At 36.6% G+C, this 19,987-nt stretch overlaps 1 protein-coding gene across 3 annotated transcripts in view; it reads right to left on the bottom strand.

The window, feature by feature from the left end:
- Nucleotides 1–19,987, bottom strand: part of ANKMY2 (ankyrin repeat and MYND domain containing 2) — a 37,391-nt gene that overhangs the window by 13,612 nt on the left and 3,792 nt on the right. For 2 of the 3 annotated variants that reach the window (XM_035020671.1, XM_035020672.1), the window contains exons 2-4: nt 18,115–18,179; nt 10,284–10,422; nt 8,107–8,205 (exon numbers count right to left, since the gene is read on the bottom strand). In XM_035020671.1, the coding sequence (XP_034876562.1) occupies nt 8,107–8,205; nt 10,284–10,422; nt 18,115–18,179 (303 nt within the window). Of the gene's footprint in view, nt 1–8,106; nt 8,206–10,283; nt 10,423–18,114; nt 18,180–19,176; nt 19,200–19,987 lie in introns of those variants that run through there. The other variant, XM_035020673.1, reaches the window with a different exon arrangement.

Consider the following 19,987-nt stretch of genomic DNA (forward strand, 5'->3'; position numbering starts at 1 on the left):
CTTTCTTTACACAGAATATAAATTTATTCTATATAAAGCTTATTATTATTATTATTACACTAATCTCCCCTCCCCTTGAATTTGAGAAAAGCTTGGCCTCTTTGTGAAACGAATTAGAGAAAAAGCTTTTGCTGGCATAAACTCGGAATTCACATTATGGCTTCTTACAGCTCCCTATGCCACTTGTCTAAGACATCTTCAGAGGTAAAACTGGTTCTAGGGAAGCAAAACTGTCCCTGGAGAAGTTGGTGACCTGAACACGTGTTCCTGTCACTTCCCCCTTCCCAGCTCCCTCGCCACTAACTCTCTGGGGCAGGGAAGTGGCCGCTCTGGGCAAACAGGCAGAACCTGCCGGGCACATTGGCAGGTGCAGGCTCTTTTGGGATCTCTGTCCAGAAGGCAGGGGGACCAGCAGCAGAGAGTTCTGAGACCAGGCACGGGGGCTCCCGGAGAGTGGTCTGCCCTGGCTGGCCCATGTGGCCCCAGTCCACTTGTGCACGGTCCTGGGAGCGTCTGCTCGATCCTGCCGACAAAGTGACTGCACCGTGGGCAGGGTGGACTCTGGTACTTGAGGCTGGCAGAGGGCTCTGCTTGCCTGGCAGTTCTTGGAGTTCTATACCCGCAGTTATAGAGACAGTGGCCCTTCTCTTCCCTGCTCCATAACCGCTGTCAGCTTAACCCGGCTGCCTAGGAGATAAGGAGTGAAGTACCCAAGGGGATCCAGCACCATGGAAGACTTATGCACTGCCTCCAACAGATGGCTTCTTTGGTGGGAAGTATACTTACAACATGGGCCACAACCACAACCAAACCATAACCATAATCACCAAACAGGAACACTTAAATTAAGTAGACCAAGTACAAAATGTAAAGTTTCGTGGACTGCAGAAATATTCAAAATTCTAAAATAGACAAAAAAAGTAAAAATTAAAATAAAATTAACAGATAAACTGAAAGAGGGAATCCAGGTTACTACTGAGGACTAAAATAGTAATGTAGAAGACGAAGTGGATGAAATATCTAAAAAGAGAAAAATGAGGAAACGGAAATCATTATGGAAGAGATGAGAGCTGAAGGGCAGATCCAGGAAATGTGAAGGTGAAAAATAGTAGAAATCCCTGAAAGAAAAAGAGAAATGGATGGAGAATAACTAAACAAATGATAGAAGAAGAACACGTCCCTGATTTGAAGGGAAATTTTAGTAGTGATCACAATCTCATTTTTAGTATTTAATGCTGTTCTTAAGTACAGAAACACCAGGGTTTTGTTTTGTTTTGTTTTTTCCTTTTTGCCTTTCCTTTTTTTTTTTTAAATCAGAAAGCTCTGCTATAGGTATCTTGAGGAGAAGTCAAACAATAATAGCATTCATTTAAAGATATGAAGTGCTCTGTTTAGCAAAAGATCATCTCTACCTCCATAACATTCATGAAGGGAAAGGCAACAACAATGAAGCAAATCCCCTACTACAAGCAGGACATGAATATGATGGCATGGAAACTAACAGGTCACTGTGTGTGGGAATTCACAACGGTGCAGGAAGGAACCAGAGATGAAGACAAACTACACTGTTTCCTTAAAACACAATCTACATCCAGCTTCAATAAATAGATGTGTGATGCTATTTAATAAAAAAATGTATATATTCTAAAATAGCTCCTACAAGGGGGCTGGAGGGTGGGGTAACTGGGTGATGGGCATTAAGGAGGGCATGTGATGTAATGAGCACTGGTGTTATATGCAACTGATGAATCACTGAACTCTACCTCTGAAACTAATAATACACTATACATTAGTTAATTGAATTTAAATAAAATAAAATTAAAAATAAAATAGCTCCTACAAAAAATCAAAATCGACAGAGAATGAGCTAAAGGTAAAGGAGTTGGGGGAAGTATGGAATTAGCTTGTTACTCTACTTTCTCATCAATCTCTCCACTAATACAGTCAGGAAAATCCCTCTGAGCAGTTGGCAATATCTGTACATAAAAATACCAGCTCCATAACAATGACACTATCACAGGAGTAGAGATCTCTTCAGATTACACCTTTGTAAGAAGGACAACATAATATTACTTTACTTTTGGGCGCCTGGGTGGCTCAGTTGGTTAAGCGACTGCCTTCGGCTCAGGTCATGATCCTGGAGTCCCAGGATCGAGTCTCGCATCGGGCTCCCTGCTCGGCAGGGAGTCTGCTTCTCCCTCTGACCCTCCTCCCTCTCATGCTCTCTGTCTCTCATTCTCTCTCTCAAATAAATAAATAAAATCTTTAAAAAAAATATATTACTTTACTTTTACTTTATTTCAGGGTTAATCTTTTTTACATTTTTACATTTTTTATATTTTAGATAGCGCTTAGATTATTTTGATATTTTATTTTAACTAATCTGCTAATAATTTCCATTAGAGTGATATATATTTAAAGTTCATAAACTTTTACTTAATTTATATTTAAATATTTATAATGGAAACAATTAAATATTTAGCTTTACTGATATTTAATTTAATTAATGAATTCTGAATAAATACAAATAAAATAGTACTACTATTACAGAAAATAAATGCTGGGCAAGGGTGGGTGGGCAGTGCATCCGGGGCCAGGATTACCATCGCTAGACTTGAGTCTTCCTGACTGAATGGGCTCACTGAGTCAGTCCTAGGCAGGATAACCAAAAACATGCATATACACAACTAAACACATCTTAGTAAAACTTCTTATTTCTTAGGATAAACTGAAATTGAAACACACTTCCAGAATGAGATATGGAAAGTTTATAAAGGAAAATGAATTCTCATTTCCAAGCATTTAGAAAAGTGTGAAGTAACTTCTACGTACGACTGAGGGAAAAGAACAGTGATACAAGAACCGTGAAACTAGCCCGGGTACAACTCACATTTCAGAGAGAAACAGAATTTCGGTTACGATGGGTTTCAAACCATATTCAACCTATAAACCATGCGAGAAGGTCCTGTAACCCAAACCTAAATGGGAACAGACAGCTGAAGGTGGGGCAAGGGGGAAGGAGAGGGGCGTGGACCAACCCCTGGCAGCAGAGATGGTTAATCTGAAAAATGGGTGGAGGCAACTTGACTGAGGAATTGTCTTGTTGACTGTGAAGATCAGTCAAAGAGAAGTAACCCACGATGGATGACATTCAAATAACATTTTGGTACTAAAAATACTAAACCCTCTCAGCCAAGTCCACGGCTGGTGGCAGTGCTGGAGGAGGAAAGGAAAAGCGTGTTGTCTGACGAGGCAAAAAAAGAGAATGTGGAAAAATAAATGAGTTGGAAGGATTTCCTCATGTTGAAACTGCTAAATGGGCAAATGCAGTGCCTTGGGGGTGGACCATGGGGGATAGTTTTGCTCTTGCTTTTAACTAACTGACAAATATGGGTTAAACTGAGAGTGTTATGAATAGGAGAGTAAGCATTAGTGGAATGGGAAAACATTCTCGATCTTTCAAGTTAATAAAAGAAATAAAACAAATGCACTCTAACATGACCAGGCCAGGCACATTAAGGAAACACACACACACACACACACACACATACAAACTATACCCAAGCACAAGCAAAAACCACCAACCACCAAGTAAAACAAAGCGTAAAAAAAATGAGGTGAAAGAGGAGGAATGCAATCAAGTTTATCAGTAATCATACATATGCCCAAGATGAGTACCTGTTAAAAGCCAGAGAGTATCATTTGGGTTAGAGAACAGAGCACACCTACATGGGTTTATAGACATATAGGTGTAGTAGTAGTAGTTACCCTACTAAAATGAAATAATAAAGATTGAAAACAAAGAGATGGGCAAAGAGATTATTGACAAATGCAAAAACCCAAAAAGGAATCAAGAATGGCTATAATATGCAACCTGGTGCAGCCACTCTGGAAAATAGTATGGAGGGTTCTCAAAAAGTTAAAAACAGAACTGTCCTACTATCCAGCAATTACACTACTAGGGTATTTATCCAACGGATACAAAAATAGTGATTCGAACGGGCACATGCACCCCAATGTTTATAGCAGCAATGTCCACAATAGCCAAACTATGGAAAGAGCCCAGATGTCCATGGACTGATGAATGGATAAAGAAGAGGTGGTAAGTGTGTGTGTGTGTGTGTGTGTATACACACACAATGAAATATTACTCAGCCATCAAAAAGAATGAAATCTTGCCATTTGCAACGACCTGGATGGAAGTAGAGGGCATTAATGCTAAGCGAAATAAGCCAGTCTGAAAGACAAATACCATATGATTTCACTCATATGTGGAAGAAACAAAACTGATGAACACAGGGGAAGGGAAAGAAAAATAAAATAAGATAAAAAGAGAGAGGAAGGCAAACCGTAAGAGACTCTTAACTATAGGGAATAAACTGAGGGTTGCTGGAGGGGAGGGGGTGGGGGATGGGGTAACTGGGTGACGGGCATTAAGGAGGGCACTTGAGGTGAGGAGCACTGGGTGTTATATGCAACTGATGAAACACTAAATTCTACCCCTGAAGCTAATAATACGCTATATGTTAACTAACTTGAATTTAAATAAAATCTAAAAAAAAAAAAAATGGCCTATCAGAAAAAAAGTAGAACTAAAAACTGAAACAAGACAAAGAGTGGCATTCAGCAATGGTAAAACCAAAAGCAATATCATAAAAAGTGAAGAGCTAAAAATATTTCCATTAAAAATAGAAAAAAACAGACATGCCAATTTTCACCATTATTATTTCTTCTTACTTTGAAGCCTGGAGCTAATTCAAATAGAAAATAAATGAAACTGAATAGCTATGAAACCGAGGATAAAAATGACAAAGAAAAAAACAAATCAATAGCTTTCTCCTTATTACCCATAACCAGCTAGAAATGACAGAGTGTGAAAGTGGTGGTGGGAATTCTCCTTAACAATATGGGTAATAACTACCAACTATTTAGAAATAAACTTGAAAAGAATGTAGTTTTATTTAAAAAAAAGACCTGCAGTGAAGGAATCTAATGAATATGACCAAAGGACCAAAAACAAGCAAAAGAAACAAAAAAACAATATTTAGGCATACCATGCAATTGAATAGGATGTCATATCATACAGTTGCCAATAACTGCAAATAATTATAAAACCATTTAATGAAAGTCCAACGAGAACCAAAAATAAAAAATAAAAAACAATAAAAAAAAAAAAAAAAGAAGGGAGGGAGGAAAGCATTAAAAGAGGAATAAGTCCCGCCTGGGTGGCTCAGTTGGTTAAGCGACTGCCTTCGGCTCAGGTCATGATCCTGGAGTCCCGGGATCGAGTCCCGCGTCGGGCTCCCTGCTCAGCGGGGAGTCTGCTTCTCCCTCTGACCCTCCCCCCTCTCATGTGCTCTCTGTCTCTCTCATTCTCTCTGTCTCAAATAAATAAATAAAATCTTTAAAAAAAAAAGAAAAAGAAAAAGAGGAATAGGTGAAGGGAACACTTGCTTTAAAGTCAATGTGATCAGACAATGTGGTATTAATATACAAAGTGACAAGCAGCCCCATGGAAGAGAATATGAGATTCAGAAATAGATAGCAGTTTTTAAGAGAATTTAACTTACCACAAAAATGGTATTTCACTTTCAGTAGGAAAATGTTGAGTGGTTTCATAAGTGGTGCTATCACAATTAACTAAATATCCAGGGGAAAATGAACTCTAAAAAATCAAATCTTGAAAATACAAAAAAAAAAAAAAATTCTGAAGGAAATTTAGGAGAATACTTATCTAATTCATGCTCAAGAATTCTTTTTTTTTTTTTTTTAAAGATTTTATTTATTTATTTGACAGAGAGAGACACAGCAAGAGCAGGATCACAAGCAGGGGGAGTGGGAGAGGGAGAAGCAGGCTTCCCGCTGAGCAGGGAGCCCGATGCAGGGCTCGATCCCAGGACCCCGGGATCATGACCTGAGCCAAAGGCAGACGCTTAACCAACTGAGCCACCCAGGCGCCCGCTCAAGAATTCTTTTGACAAGACAAGAACCATGGAAGCTATAAGAGAAAACTAGGATTATTTAAAAATAAGTTCCCATGAAGTCAAAAGAAAAATATATAATGAACTATTTGAAACACATTTGATAGACAAAGGATTAGCATCCATAATACAAATAAAGCTCCTCAAAGCAATAAGAAAAAAGACAACCCAAAGGGAAAATACATAATGAGTATGAGCAGCCACCCACAGAAGAGAAAAACATAGATGACCAACAACAGAAGCAGCTGAATTTCATGGATAATGGGGGGAAAGCAAATTCACAATACAGCATCTTTTCAACTACCAAAAATGAAAGAGTGAAAACACCCAGTTCTGATGAAGATGCTCACAGGAGTATGAATTGCTATGCTCTTTTGGAAAGCAGTCTAGACTTACACTAAAATTAAAAATACAGACCCTGTGTCTCAGCCATTTTACTTCTGAGAGTATGTTTTACACGTATTAAAGCAGTACTATGTAAAAATATAAGCTCAAGGATAATTATTACATTATTTATAGTGATTTTTAAAAATTGTGCCATTGGGGCACGTGGGTGGCTCAGTCAGTTGGGCATCCAGCTCTTGATTTTGGTTCAGGTTACCGTCATGGGACTGAGCCCTGCATTGGGCTCTGTGTTCCGCACGGAGTCTGTCTGTCCCTCTCCCTCTGCTCCTCTACCACCCCCTCCCCCGCTCATACGTGCTCTCTCTCTGAAATAAAGAAATAAATAAAATCATTAAAAAAAAAAAACACTGTAAAATTCATCCGTAGGGGAGAGCTAAATGAACTGCAGGTGCTTGTATCATGGAATATTAGGTAGCTGTTGGAACAACTGAATTTAGACCTGCTGAGATGAGACAGACTTCCACAGCACACTGGTCAGGGAAGGAAACAACTCACAAGGAATATAACTGTATGATAAATATTTTTTAAAAGATAAAAATCTTTTTTAAAAGAGAAGAATCTTGCACACGTGTGCACGTATTTATATAAACCTTTCCACTTGCGGGCAATAAAAGGGGGCAATGACTTAACAAAATATACGGTTACTGCCTCCTATATCAGACTAATTCCCACTATATTTCAACTTAAATGTACTTTCTCTCGAAACCCCCTTGGAATAGGATAAAAGATCCCTCTCTGATATATTTCTATGAAACCCTTAAGTTGTCCCTTGGAGTGTATTTCCACAATGCCTGTCACTGCTGTTAGTCTCTAACTGCCATGAATACATGGACAGCCTCTGTCTCGTTCAGCACTGTAACCAAAGCACAAAGTTTGGTATATACACTGTAAACATTAAGTATTTGTTTAATGATTTATTCGTCCCACAAAGGCCACTTGCTGCATTCCCAATAAATCAGATGTTTATATATCTGCTTGTCCATCTCTAGACTCTCCTTAACTGCCAACTCAGTGGGACCAAAATACCAATGACCAAATATTCACGCCATTCTCTTCCAAACCCCTCATATTATGTCCAGGAACAGGATGAATATACCAAGAAATACTGGGCATACACAATAAATGTTTGTACTTGAGGAGGATGATAATGAAGCAGCTATATATTATATTATTATTAATGTTCCTTTCTAGGAAAAAATTGCATTGTGGACATTTTTTATTAGCAACAGTAACTGATGGCATCTATTTAGTGCTACCCGTAAAGCTCCTTCGGTCAGCATCTCATTTAATCCTTTCAGGAACCATGAACCAAGGTGCAATGAGGAAAGTGAAGGTCAGAATGATTAAGTAACCTGCTATTGAGTGGCACAGCCAGAATTTCAAGTGAGGATTACTGACGTCACAGTTCATGTTCTTGACTTTAGGTTAAACTACTTCCCTTAGAGAAATAAAATATACTCATTCAAAGCATTTAACTACAACCAAAATGGCCCCACTATCTTGGTATCTCACAAAGTGGAAATTCCAAATAACCTCCTCATTTTCTCCAAAGTGTCACTGTATAGTTCGCTAAGTCAGACAAAACCTAGCAAACTGTAAACATTTTGCTTTTTTTAAAAAATAAACACGACGGTATTTGTACTCTGAGAAGCAAAGTGGTATGTTTTCATGAAGGACATTTTGGATAAAACTTAAATTTAAAGCAGCCATAAAAACTCACCCACAAAGGCTGCCATCTGAGCTGCTGTTCTTCCTACAGAGTTGACAACATCTGTCTCGGCACCGGCCTCCAACATTACCCATGTGATGTCTTTGTTACCTGACGTTAAAAAGGAACATGTCAGTTAATACTAAGGAATGCACAATTCAAATACCCCCTTCTAATTTACCTGGACGCTTTTTCCCCATTTAGTTTTAGGTTTCTATCTTGTGAATATTTTCATTTTTTTCTAAAATGTAAATCATAACCACAGTAAAGAGGAAAATGATACCAAAAATCCACACAGAAATTAACCTCATTTTTTGTAAAACCCCTCCCTCCAGGCAATACACAAATGGTATGGAATTATCACTTTTTTTTTTAACAAAATATATTTTTCTTACAGATAAAGCTTAGTGTAAAGTCAAAACGAAAAATAGCAACAATAAAGAGAGAGAAAATGAAAAGAAGTCTCCACTTAGTATCTACTAACCCATCCCAACCCTCACACCTATAGGTCTTGGGATAATGATTTAACAGGTGATAGTCTCTCTTTCTATACTCTTTTCTCTCTAAACATCCATTTGCCTTTATTCTATTTGCATTCTATCACTAACGTAATCATTACAGATATTTTTCTATTATAAACTATACTCAGTGACCAGCTTTTTCCATTAATTTTAGCAAGTTCGAACTATCATTTCCTTAGGAACAGTTCCTGGAAAACACTGCAGAAATCAAAGTTATGCATTTTTTTTTTAAGATTTTATTTATTTATTTGAGAGAGAGAGCACAAGCAGGGGGAGCTGCAAGCAGAGGGAGAAGCAGGCTTCCCGCTGAGCAGGGAGCCCAATGTGGGACTCGATCCCAGGACCCGAGATCATGACCTGAGCCGAAGGCAGCCGCTTAACCGACTGAGCCACCCAGGCACCCAAAGTTATGCATATTTTAAATGTAGTTTGCCAGACTGACTTCCAGCAAGGCTGGGCTGATGTGCATATCCCAAAATGGTACAGAGAAGTCCCTACGCCAATGCTGGACATTATCACTCTTTCTTATCCTCTGCCAATACGGTAAGTGACAAATGATTGTTTATTCTTCCAATTTGCCTTTGTTTATTGGTGAAAGTGTTTTATATCCTTATGAGCCAGCTGTATTTCTTTTGTTTTCTGTTCAATTTCGGTCCAATTTTCTATTGCAGCACTTGTTTCTAAATGATTTATGAGAACTCCTGATATATACTGATATGACCCTTAAAGACACATAATAAATATTTTCCTTAGTTTTTCATTTGTATTTTACTCCATATATGGTATATTCTATATTTGGAAATGTTAAAATTATATATAATCAAATTGGTCAATGTTATCCTTTTTGAATTATATATTTCATATATCACATTTAGAAATGCTTTCCTTTTATCCCCCAAATTTTTATTTAAATTCCAGCTAGTTGACATATAGTACAATGTTAGTTTCAGGTGCAGAATATGGTGATTCATCACTTATATACAACACCGCTACTATGTAATGTTGCTCAAGTGCCCTCATTAATACCCATTATCCATCTAGCCCATCTATGCCCCCCACCGCCCTCCCATGCTTTCCTGTTCCAGGCTTATAAAAATACAGATTACTCCTTTTAAAGTGTGAGAATATTATATTACATCTTTATTTTCTTAAAAAAAAAACCTACAATTATAGATAACTCCACTTAATTTTAAATGTTTCCCAGTTGTCTTTATTCACAAATCATATGCAACATGAATAAGAGTAAGTTTCTAATTGGATCAGCATAATTTAGTACATAAATGTCAGGGAAGCACAGAGACAGCTCTATCATACCAGCTGTTTTCTCAAGACAACAACAAAGACGTTTTCACATTACTTCAAAACACAAGGATACAGTACATCAACAGAACTAACCTGAAGGATTAACGATCTAACTCCTTAACGCTACATAAGACTGTCAATACAATCAGGTGACTTAAATATGTAAAGAAACATTATCACCAAATTAACTATATAACATATTTCATATATTATAACTTCAAAACCCAATTCCTACTTTTTCTGTAAGAACTGATCTTAAAATTACTGTAATAAAAAAAGCATTTAATTTAAAAGTATGTATGTACTTATACCAAATTGGTATGGATGACTAATATTAATATATTAGAATAAATGCTAAAACTTCACCAGAAAGTGCAGCAAACATGAGGGCTGTGTACCCATGCTCGTGTTGATGACAATTTACATCAGCTCCATGTCGTAAAAGTAATTTGCACATATCAAGTTTTCCTTTATAGGCCGCATGCATTAGAGGAGTCATTCCATTCTTTAATAGAAAGGAAAGAAGTATTAGTTTTACTTATTTACCTTTTCCCCTGTGAACAATTCCTGCAATTAATTTAAAAACAGAAAAGAAACATGAATTACTAAATTCATCTTTATAATCCGTAAAGTACTTTTATGTTTATTTCCTCACTTGGATCTTCCATAAACTGCTGAGGAAAAACGATGGTTTTGTTACCTGATTTTTTTTTATTATAGGTTAGCAGACAGATTCAGAGGAGACTTGCTCAACCTCACATAACCAGTAAAATGGCCAGGCAGGCACCAAACCTAGATCATGGGGGCTCTCATCTCTACCACACATAGCTCCTGGGAAAACAAATGAACCAACAGATACAAATGCATAAATACTAAAAAAAAAAAAAAAAAAAAAAACCTCAAAACAATTAGAATGCCTGTCAAAGAGAAAGTATGAATGAAGTATGTTATATCCACAACATGGAATACCATGAAGCTACTGACTGAATGCATCTATATCTAGTGAACTGGAGAAATGTCCACACATTACTGCCGATGAGAAAAATAAGATGCAGGAAATGTATATTATCATGATATCATTTTTAAAATAATGATCCCCAAACCCCATGTATATTTTAATTACATATATGATTTGATCATATAAATGACTGTATAAATATCGAGAAATGGTTGGTAGTATTTACACTACATTGTTTAGTCTCCATATGTTTTGTACAGATCCAGTGAAACATCCAAACTTATTTGTTGTGGGTATCTGATACTATTTGGTAGATAAATGAACAAGCTGTTCTAGATAAGTGAATTTTCAAAGTAAACCAGGACAAACTATATAAATGCTAGCATTTCAAAGCTGTTTTTGATAAAAACCTCTCCAAAACATTAAATCTTTTACTGTGGTAAACCTCTGAATACTAACATACTTTGACTTGTTCTTTATGATTCCACACTGTTATTATGAACAAAAGCCATCGATATTCTTTTTTTTTTTTTTAAGATTTTATTTATTTATTTGTCAGAGAGAGAGAGAGCAAGAGAGAACATAAGCAGGAGAATGACAGAGGCAGAGGGAGAAGCAGGCTCTCCGCCGAGCAGGGAGCTCAATGTGGGGCTCGATCCCAGGACCCTGGGATCATGACCTGAGCTGAAGTCAGATGCTTAACTGACTGAGCTACCCAGGTGTCCCAGATTCAAATGTTCTTTTCCATTGTTTTCCCCAAGGACTGGAGAGGCAAGTACCACACTCTACAAGGATGAGGTATTTCAAGGTTGGGAGTGGCTCGGGTGGGTATGGCAATCAGGATCTCACTACACAAACGCAGCTTTGAGGAAGTGGGAATGAACTATATGGTTATTACCTTTTGAATGAGGCAAAAATGTATTCAGAGCATGACTAGGGTGATGGCCCCCGAAGGATGCTATAACCTGGATGTAAGAAGCTAGCATGCAGCCGGGGAGGTGGGGGTAGGACACAGTACAAGCAGGTGGGCAGTCAATCACACAGCAGTCCCATCCTACAAGGAAAGCTTATCTAGCTCTGAGTGAATAAGCCTGACACTATAATACTGTCCTATATGTAAATAAGTCTAAAGCAGCATTCAATACAATGAGAAAAGATGCTTAAGAACGAAGGAGATGTGCAAAATTTTAGGAGGTTACATTGCAAAGTGTCCTCACCTGTTTATGTCTGCTTGTGTTTTAACTGTCCTCTGTGTTGATCACTTCTGTCCATTTACCTGTCTGCCTCCCTGCTTCCTGATCCTGTTTCCTCTTTTTATTTATTTTTTTTAATTTCCTTTCTTTCTCTTTGCTCTTTCTTATTTACCAGCAGTCTAAATAGGGATTGGTTTTTCAGAGCCAATCCATGAGAGCTTTTTAAAGAGGCAATGAGCAAACCCAATCATATCATCTGCTATGCAATCTCTGAAATTGTTATCTTTGTCATGTCTATAATGCAGTGTATGTTTTTCCCATATCAAGTCTCAGTGCTGGGCTGGTTGATTCTGGGTAATAGAAGCCAAACATGTGTTAAGTGATAATTTATGGTAAGCTTTCTTTTCTTTTTTTTACTGAGGTAAAAATTACATACAATGTTGTATCAATTTCAGGTATACAACATAATGATTTGATGTTTGTATATATTATGAAATGCATAGAAGCTTTCCAAGTTAAGTGGATATCACATATACTTTCTTATCTTAGTTCAATTTTGGATTATAAGAACAAAAAGAATAACAAATTTTGAATGTAATTTTTACGATGCATTATCATGGTTACAGTACTGCCTGTTATTTGTGGAAACATTTCAATGTGCAAAGAAAAAAAGGAAGTGACATTAATAAATCTTAATGTTCCAAACAGATATAAAGCTACCGTCCTATAAATTTTCTAGTCTTTCTAGTACTTTTATATATTCCAGTATAATAGCAAGAAAAGGAACTGAATAATTTAAGGGGCACCTGGGTGTCAAATAAATAAATAAATAAATCTTTAAAAAAAAAAGAAAAGGAATTGAATAATTTAAAATACTATCAATCTACTAGACATAGAAGAGAATATCCCATGTTCAAAATAAACTGAAAATGTCTTGTTCTAGTTATAAAAATGGAACAAGTTAGTATCAGTTAGAAAAATAAAATACCTAATGTCCATCCCTGCTCAAATTAGAAAAGAGAAATAAGGTTTCATAAAATGTTATCATAATGTTATATGTAATCCATCAGTTATTATTTTTTTTTTTTTAGATTTTTATTTATTTGACAGAGAGAGACACAGCGAGAGAGAACACAAGTAGGGGGAGTGGGAGAGGGAGAAGCAGACTTCCTGCTGAGCAGGGAGCCCGATGCGGGGCTTGATCCCAGGACCCTGGGACCATGACCCGAGCCGAAGGCAGACGCTTAACGACTGAGCCACCCAGGCGCCCCTGTAATCCATCAGTTATAAGAATCACTTTATTGGGCGCCTGGGTGGCTCAGTTGGTTAAGCGACTGCCTTCGGCTCAGGTCATGATCCTGGAGTCCCGGGATCCCGCGTCGGGCTCCCTGCTCGGCAGGGAGTCTGCCTCTCCCTCTGACCCTCCCGACCCTCCCCGCTCTGATGCTCTCTCTCTCTCAAATAAATAAATAAAATCTTTAAAAAAAAAAAAAAAAAGAATCACTTTATTTTCATATTTTAAGATCTCTGAAATTGAGTTGTATTTCACAAATACTAGAATCTTACAAATTATCACCAATCTCCACCCCCTTCATTTTTTTAATATCTCTGAAATCTGGATGAGTCTTAAAATCCATGGCATCTTAGAATCACTGAAACGCCAAGAGTAAAAATCCTCACTTCCTTGTCATTTCCCAAAGGCAACTTTGGAAGAAGTCTGCTTAACTGCGTGAAAAACAAGCAGCTAAAATTCTTTAGATATTAATGACCCTAAAAAGAACTGAAGCTTCTGTCCCATAATTCTTAAATGAAAGAATTTATCAATATTAGCCTATTATGTTACAATTCTGGATCATTACCTAAAGCATTCATTCATTCAGCAAATATTTATTGAGTGCCTAATATATGTCTGACACAGGTTTGTGCGCTGTGGGTAGCAATGAACTAATTCCATGCCCCTCCAAGTCTAAGTCCCTGACATTTAAATTTTAGTTGAGGTGACAAGGCAGGTGGTAATACAAGTTCTAGGAAAAGAACATCGATAACAGGGAAACAATGCCAGAGAGCAAGAGGAGATTATTATTTGAAAAAGGACAGTTAAGAAAGGTCCCTCTAGGCAGGTGGCATTTAACAAATCCTTTCCTGAAGGGACTGAAGACACAAAGGATTTAAATAACCGGTGGAAGAATCCTCCAGGTAAAGAGAATGCAAGTGGGAAACTCTCCGGGAGAGGAGTATTGCCTTGAAGGAATATCAAGGAAGCCAAATCTGTCCCCAGCATCTCCAGGAATCTCCTTGTCTTGATCCTCATTCTTCTAAGGTTTTAACATTAAATATGAGAGTGTGTCTAATGTTTTAACATTAAGTAGGATGCTATTGTTTGTGGAAGGTTTCCACAAACCTTTTATCTTTTATCAAGTTATCAAAGGAAAAAAACAAACAAACCCTATTGTATCCTAATCTGTTAAGAGCTTTTACCATCCATGGATGCTAAATCTTATCATCTGTTGAGATGATCACATTTGCTTCTCTTCTATTCTGTAATATAATAATTGAAAGATTTTCTAAAACTAAACCGTCCTATCATTTTTAGAGAAACCTTACTGGGTTATTTATGTCTAATTATTCTTTTGATATACTACTGGATCAATTTGCTAGTATCTTACTTAGTGTTTTTGCATCTGAGTTATAAACTGAATTGGGCCCAAGGTTTTCTTTGGCTTTTTCCTGTTTTGGCATCAGTGTTATGCTAGTCTTATCAAATGAGTGGGTATCTTCCTGTCTTTCTATGAACTAACAGTATAATCTGTGTAAAATGAGAAGTCCTTGAAGGTTTTGTAACGCTTACTCAGGTTTGCAGCTTTAGAAAGTGGTTGGCATTTAAATATATTTACACAAATTTTCCTTAATTATTCCAGTTTTCTGGAATCTCATATTCTATATGAGACAAATATATTCATTTTTATTTTTCTATGAAGTTACTTTTATATAGGTTTTCATATGTATTGGCTTAAACAAAAACTTATGAAAATTTCCTTTATAACTGCAGTCATGCTCTCTCTTAGTTTCTTGGTGTTTATTTCATTATTTTCTTGCTTAGACTTTTCAAACTGTGTCTAATATTTTGGTCGTGATAACTGCTTTTTCTTTCATTTTTAAAGAGCATTATTGAGATATATAATTCACATACCATATAATTCACCCATTTAATACACACAATTAAATAGTTTTCAGTATATTTACAGAAGTTATACAAGTATCACCACAATCAACTAGAATATTTTTGTTACCCTCACAAGAAACCACATACCTATTATCAGTCATTCCTATTTCCTCCCTGGCCCCCTACTCTCTGACCCAGCCCTAGGCAACCACTAATCAATCTACCTTCTGTCCCTATAGATTTGCCTATTTTGGACATCTCCTATAAATAAAATCATATAATATTTAGTCTTTTGTGACTGGCTTCTTTCACTTGGCAAATATTTTCAAGATTCATCCATGTTATAGCACTTGCCAGGACTTAATTCTTTTTTATGAATGACTATTCCACTGTATGGATATACTACATTTTGTTTATCCACTCATCAGTTAATGGATATTTGGGTTGTTTCCAACTTTGGCTAGTAAGAATAATACTGCTATCAACACTCATGAGCAAGCTTTTGTGTTGATATATGCTTTACTTTTCCTAGGTATATACCTAGGATTACTGGGTCATATAGAAACTCTATGTTTAACCAATGGAGGAACTGACTACCTGTTTTCCGGAGTGGCTGCATCACTCACCCACCAACAATTAATGAGGGCTCCGATTTCTCCACATCCTCATCGATACTTGTTATTATTTCTTTTATTATAGCCATCCCAGTGGGTATGAAGTAGTATCTCACTACAGTCTGTATTTTTTTTTTTAAAGATTTTATTTATTTATTTAACAGAGAGAGACAGCAAGAGAGAGAGAGAGAGTGAGCGAGCACAAGCGGGGGAGTGGGAGAGGGAGAAGCAAACTCCCTGCTGAGCAGGGAGCCCGATGTGGGGCTCGATCCCAGGACCCTGGGATCATAACCTGAGCCAAAGGCAGACGCTTAATGACTGAGCCACCCAGGTGCCCCATCTCACTACAGTTCTGATGGCAGCTAATATTGAGCATTTTTTCATTTGCATTTCACTTTCATTTTTTTTATAGCCATCCCAGGGGTAGGAAGTGGTATCTCACTGCAGTTCCCTGGCAACTAATATCAAGCATTTTTTCATGTGCATATTGGTCATCTGAATATCTTTTTGGAGCAATATCTATTCAGATCCTTTGCCCATTTTATAATAGGGTTGTCTTTTTTATTATTGAGTTGTAGAAGTTTATAACAGCTTCTAATTATAAGTCCCTTATCAGATATGATTTGTAAAACCAATCTGTGGATTATCTTTTCACTTTTTTAATGGTATACTTGAAGCATAAAAATTTTTATTTTTTTCTTTTGTTGCTTGTGCCTGGTGGCTTTTTCAAATGTTTATTTCTATTTTATTTCACTGGTTCATTTCCTTTACCCTCTGAGTATAGCCTAATCTTTTTTTAAAATTTCAAGTTAAAAGCTCAGAACACCACAGATTGAAAGTACAATAATAAATGCTGCAAAATTTCCTCTATCACTTTGGCCATATAACCCAGATTTTGATAAATGGTAGCTTTTGATAAATGTTGTTTTTAGTTCTAAATAGTAGACAATTTCTAGTTCTATTCCTTCTTTAACCCAAGAATTACCTAGAATTAAAATAAATTTTTCAGGTTGTTTTGTTATTTGGATCATATTTTTGTTTATTTTCAGTGTATTCTACTGCATTAGGTGAACTTCTTTGAAATTAGCTAAAATTTCCTTTATAAGATAGTATAATACATAGACTATTTTTTATCAATGTTCCACATAAAGAAAATGTACTATTTTTTTTCCATTTTACACACAGTGCATTGACTGTCAATTAGTTATCCAAATTTTCTGTTCCCTATATTACTTTTTTGCTACTTAATCTGGTGGTTTCTTAAAGGTATTATTGTGACCTTACAAATTTCTCCTTTGAATTCTATCTTTTTCTTTATGAATCTCAAAGCTTATAGGCTTATAAGGAAGACTTAAAGCTACTATATTCTTGGTGGGTTAATTAGTAATCTAGGAGAAAAAGTCATCTTTTTAAAATTTTTAAATTTTTTTGCTTTTAATTTTATTTTGTCTGACATTAATTTTGGTACACATTTCTGGGTAAAGAGTCAATAAAACCGCTTCCCCTTTTGCATGAGCAAGTGATGTTCATCTAACTTTCTAGCACTAGAGCCACCCTGTATAATAAGGTAGACACTAGCCCCACATGGCTAATGGCTAATATTGTACAGGTCAGAAAAGACACCACCATCATTGCAGAAAATTATTTTGAAGAGCAATTATTCTAGGAAGTTGAGTTTAGGTTTGATTAGCCTACCCTAGAAGTAGAATTGCTGTATCAAAAGTATGCACATTTAAAAATGACACAGATTCTATGGGGCGCCTGGGTGGCTCAGTTGGTTAAGCGACTGCCTTCGGCTCAGGTCATGATCCTGGAGTCCCGGGATCGAGTCCCGCATCGGGCTCCCTGCTCGGCAGGGAGTCTGCTTCTCCCTCTGACCCTCCTCCCTCTCATGTGTTCTCTCTCATTCTCTCTCTCTCAAATAAATAAATAAATAAATCTTTAAAAAATAAATAAATAAAAATAAAAATGACACAGATTCTAAAATTTTCTCCAGTGTGTGATGTCAATTTACACCTAATCCATCATTATATAAAAGTCCAATGTTTCTCAAGAAATGGTATGATTTGGTTTAATTTGGACTTATTTGATTAATACAATTAAACATGTTTTTACATGCTTATTTATCTTTTGTAAAGGGTCTACTTACATTTGGTTTAGAGATTAATATAACTTAAGTACAAATGCTAGAAAACTGTTACCATTACATTTCATATATTATCCATTCTTATAAAAAGTAAAGCACTTTATTCAACTTTTTAAATTTTACCTCATCCAAACAGTTGACATGGACATTCTTGCTGGCTAATAGTGTTCCGGCTTCTTGGACAGTACCTTTAAAAAAGAAAAAAAAAAAAAAAAAGGAAGGAAGGAAGGAAAGAAAAAAAAAAGCAAAATAAGGTTATTTATCATTACAACAGGAAAAAAAAATCTAGCATCATGGAAACAAATGTTAAAGGGTTATATATAAAACTAAAACTAGTCTGGTTAGATTGTTAAGAAATAAAGCATCAACACATAGTATTTTTTCCACCAAGTAATTATCCAGAAGAACAGATTTACAGAAACTAAAATAGCTCCATCTTGTTTTTACTTCCACTGACCTTAGGGTAATATTAAATTGGCCGTATTTTCCTTTTGGCAGTGATACAATAACCACAAAGCATAAATAAGACTCTTAATACTGAAATCTTGAAGGGCATCTAGTCCAACCCACCATCTAAAACCTTAAATTCCAGTCAATGTAATAATTGGAGTTCTAAGTACAGTCACTATTTCTATACTCTGTCATCACCAGACCCTGTGACTTGATGGCAGCATACTTATAATAGAATTCTTGGTTTAGAAATGCTTAGGTAAACATTTCTTTGAAGGCTGGTTCCATAGAAAAGTGCCTTATGGTCAGTACTCAGACTGTCATAATTAACGTCCTCAAACATAAACCTGAAGGTTAGTCCTTTGTAAATTTGGAAATAAGCTATAATGGGGCCACAACCATCAGGTTTTTCCAGTCTTCTGTAAGGCATACTGACACAATCTAGTTGCAAGAGAGAATGTTGCTATTATCATCGTTAATAATAGTCAGCTACTCGTTCTGCCAAAAAAATTCTGGTTTGACGAGGAAAGGAACAATGAAATTGAACGTTCTCAGGAAGAAAGGATGAGATGAGCCTCTTCTCCACAAGGACATAAAAGAATAGGAGCATCCCACAACTAGGAGTTTTTTCTTTCAACGGAAAATTATAGTTTAGGAACGTGCTAAATTCTGCTAGTCTTCCAGAGTTAAATGTGGAATGCAGAATAAAGATTAGCATGCTTCTCTCTCCCTCACCTGCTCCTTAGGCAAGTCATCTGGTTGCCTCACACCAACAGGGAACAGACAGAGAAATGTCTCCTAGATTGACAGAGAAATAGCTCTGCTGGGGAAATGTGTCAAGTGAATGATCTACAAGTCCCTGGATTCTGACAGCAGCTATCTTGTAAAAAGCACATTTTTCTGACCCTGTACTCCATCTGAGGGCAGTTAGTATCACGGGCTGAAGGGCTACGGAATGAATGGGGGAAAGCTCTCAAGCATGTAAGCAAGTTCTACGTGGAACTTACCCATATCTGGCCTTCTCATCAGAGACTTTCTCCTACATCTTTAGAAAGGAATTCAAATAGAACAAAAACTCCGGCACCCCAATTTCACTTCAGGAAGATGCTTTGGTTGATTTCCATTATCCAGTGAGAAATGACTGAAGTGATTTTCCATCTGATTAGGAGATACACAGGAAAGGGAGAATACTAGAGGGACTATGAGCCCGTCAAAGCATGCTCCATGTTGGAAGAGGGTGGGGATTATAATAATAAACATTTGGCTCACTGTGAGAGAATAGGTCAATAATTCTATAAAATGTTTAGCCCAATGGCCAACAGTCTAAGTTAAATCTGTCTTGTCAGGAAGCAATTTAAAATAAGTAAATAAAGATGAGGCATGCACACATATACCCCTGAATACCAGTTAGCCTTTTAAAATGCAGGGACCAAGATGAAAATTTTTTTCTCAAACAGATTTTGGAAAATAGATGAGCAAAATACCCAAAGAAGAAAAACTTGTGATGACTTCTAATTTTATTTTCCTAATTTAATGACATCAGTAG

This window comes from Mirounga leonina, unplaced genomic scaffold, assembly GCF_011800145.1.
Source record: "Mirounga leonina isolate KUSES-001 unplaced genomic scaffold, KU_Mleo_1.0 Mir_174, whole genome shotgun sequence".
Classification (NCBI taxonomy): Eukaryota; Metazoa; Chordata; class Mammalia; order Carnivora; family Phocidae; genus Mirounga; species Mirounga leonina.